This window comes from Myotis brandtii, unplaced genomic scaffold (genome assembly GCF_000412655.1).
Source record: "Myotis brandtii unplaced genomic scaffold, ASM41265v1 scaffold32, whole genome shotgun sequence".
NCBI lineage: Eukaryota > Metazoa > Chordata > Mammalia > Chiroptera > Vespertilionidae > Myotis > Myotis brandtii.
The window spans coordinates 9,460,821-9,463,417 of NW_005362269.1; the positions used below are offsets into that span (position 1 = coordinate 9,460,821).

General features: G+C 34.9%; 1 protein-coding gene across 2 annotated transcripts in view; it reads left to right on the top strand.

Annotated features, from left to right (window-relative positions):
• The window catches only part of GABRA6 (gamma-aminobutyric acid (GABA) A receptor, alpha 6), a 16,254-nt gene extending 14,174 nt beyond the window's left edge, over positions 1–2,080 (top strand). For both annotated transcript variants that reach the window (XM_005870574.2, XM_014543173.1), the window contains exon 9: positions 875–2,080. In XM_005870574.2, the coding sequence (XP_005870636.1) occupies positions 875–1,150 (276 nt within the window). In that variant the 3' untranslated portion in view covers positions 1,151–2,080. The remainder of the gene's footprint in view (positions 1–874) is intronic.
• The last annotated feature ends 517 nt before the right edge of the window (positions 2,081–2,597 follow it).

Consider the following 2,597-nt stretch of genomic DNA (forward strand, 5'->3'; position numbering starts at 1 on the left):
CTCCTATCTTGACATTGTCTTTTTCATCTATCAATTCATGTGCTAAATATTCCTTTCAAGATTAAGATTGGTTGTCTTATGATTTCAATAGAACAGAAATTTTAATGATAGAGAAACCACATATGACAATTCTGAGGGGAGTAAATGAATCATTTTCTGGTCACTTGAGATAGAAGGAAACCAGTGGAGAAATTCTGAATGGGAAGCAGAAAGCTCTCAAGACAGAACTTCTGAACTAAGAGGCAGCTGTACTTCAAGGGATGAACAGTCAAAGAGTCATCCTACTCAATGGAAGGGCAGTTTTATACTTTGTCTCTGGCTTTTGACACATATGAGCACCTTCATATATATATTTCTTTAATCTCAGCTGGTTCAAATTTATGAATGTGTGAAGATGATGATGCAGGCTGGGAATGTATCTAGATGCATGGTATCAATTAACCAAGCTATTATTTCCTTATGTTAACAAATATTCCAAATGAAAACCCCTCTCATTGCCCAAACTCATAGCCCCTTAAGTTAAGCTTAGCAGGCTTAACCATAACCAGAGGGTGGATAAGCTTTTGCAACCTTACTCATGTCCTCCTAATGGTACAATCTCAACACAGTTTCTGATATGTGGAACATGCTTAACATTAATTGCTGATGTATTAATTTATAAGATGCTGGATGAAAGCAAATCATTTCTTTTTAAATTATTTTACTACTTTCTTGGAAAAGTAACACCATCAAATACTATAAGGACTTGCTGATTTTTTTTTGTCTTTACATCATAGGCAAATAGTCACTAAATATCTATCAACAATGAAAAAATGAAACTAAATAAGCGATCTCTATTCCTTACTTAAGCTGAATATTTGCCTTTTATCTACAGCATCCTGACTCCAAGTACTACCTGAAGAAAAGAATCAGCTCCCTGACCTTGCCAATAGTCCCAGCCCCTGAAGCCAGCAAAGTCCTCACTAGAGCTCCCATCTTACCTTCAACACCTGTCACACCCCCACCACTCTCTCCAGCCGTTGGAGGCACCAGTAAAATAGACCAGTATTCTCGGATTCTCTTCCCAGTCGCCTTTGCAGGATTCAACCTCGTATACTGGATAGTTTATCTTTCAAAAGATACAATGGAAGTGAGCAGCAGTGTTGAATAGCTTGAAGACAAGACTCCCTGAATTATATAAGTTATTTTCAGAATTTAAAAAAAAAATCAGCATTGAGACTTGTGTAGATAGATGCTTTTCTGAACATGAAATCAAAATTGAAAATCTTTAACACGTAGCTTTTAGTAAGTAGATAGGAGCTAAAAAGCAATAATATAACTCCTCAAAACTGGAAGTTGAAGGTTTCTGAAAAGTAAGACTTTGGGTGGTGGGTATACAATGCAGTATACAGATCATGTATCATAGAAATGTAAACTTGAAATCTATAAGATCTTATTAAGTAATGTCACCCCAGTAAATGTAATAAAAATATGACTTTTATGTACATTAGAGAAAAATTTTATAAGAAGAATGATTCAAGGTGAATTTCCAATCTTTGTTCTTTATTGTTCAATATTTTAATTGTCATTGTGAATAGCATATACCACAAAGCAGATAAAATAAGAAAGGATGACAATTCCAAAGGTTGTCTTAAAATATGTTTATTTTGGCTTAGTTTTCAAGAGAGCAAAATATAAGTAGTCTAAATATTTATAAATAGGTAAATACCAGCATGTTGGAGGCCTTTATGCCAGTAAAATGTCTTTCAGTGACATTGTAAAGCCTGTATTGAGCTTAACCATCTGTTTTTAACCTTGCTGTGCTATTTTGCCTCAATAAAGTATGGTGTTTGTATACATATGAATTATACATAGGTCATAAATTATGTATGCATGTGCACATAGCTTTAGCTGGACTGTAGTACAGTGTTGCTTTATCTTATTAAGCTTTCTTTTTAAAATAATATGCTCATCATAATTCCATGAAGTTATAAGAAAACATAGTAATTATAAGGCAGCCTTCTATATTATGACTGTGGTTATATCTTGTATTTTCTATCTTTCTGAGTATACCACTAAATAAAACAAGAATGAACATGGTTATCTGGATCTGTCTAATAAAGCTAGGCAGCAGAATTTCTTTAAGTCCAGAGAAATGAAGTGGTTACCTCTACCCCAATGTTAGTGTTCCTGGAGATTCTAACAGATAGAAGATAGGGGAAGACCAGCCTCAGTCACCTAGCTCTAAAGAAAAACTTGAGTTTGAATTAAAATAGTTAATTCTTCATCTCCTTTCTGCTCACCCAATACACTTTCATTTATGAGATGAATAATGTCTGATGATCTAATGCATAACATGATGACTATAGTTTAATATTGTATTGTATAACTGAAAATTGATGAGAGTAGAACTTGAATTTTCTCCCTCACACACAAAAAGGTAAATATATATATATATATTAAAAGCATAATATGCAAATTGACCAAATGGCTGAACAGCAGAACAACCGTCTGGACAACCTTCCAGACAACCTTCAGGACGAAGCCAGGGCTGTGAGGGCCGAGGCAGCCGGGGCTGCAAGGGCCTACCCTTGCACGAATTTCATGCATTGGGCCTC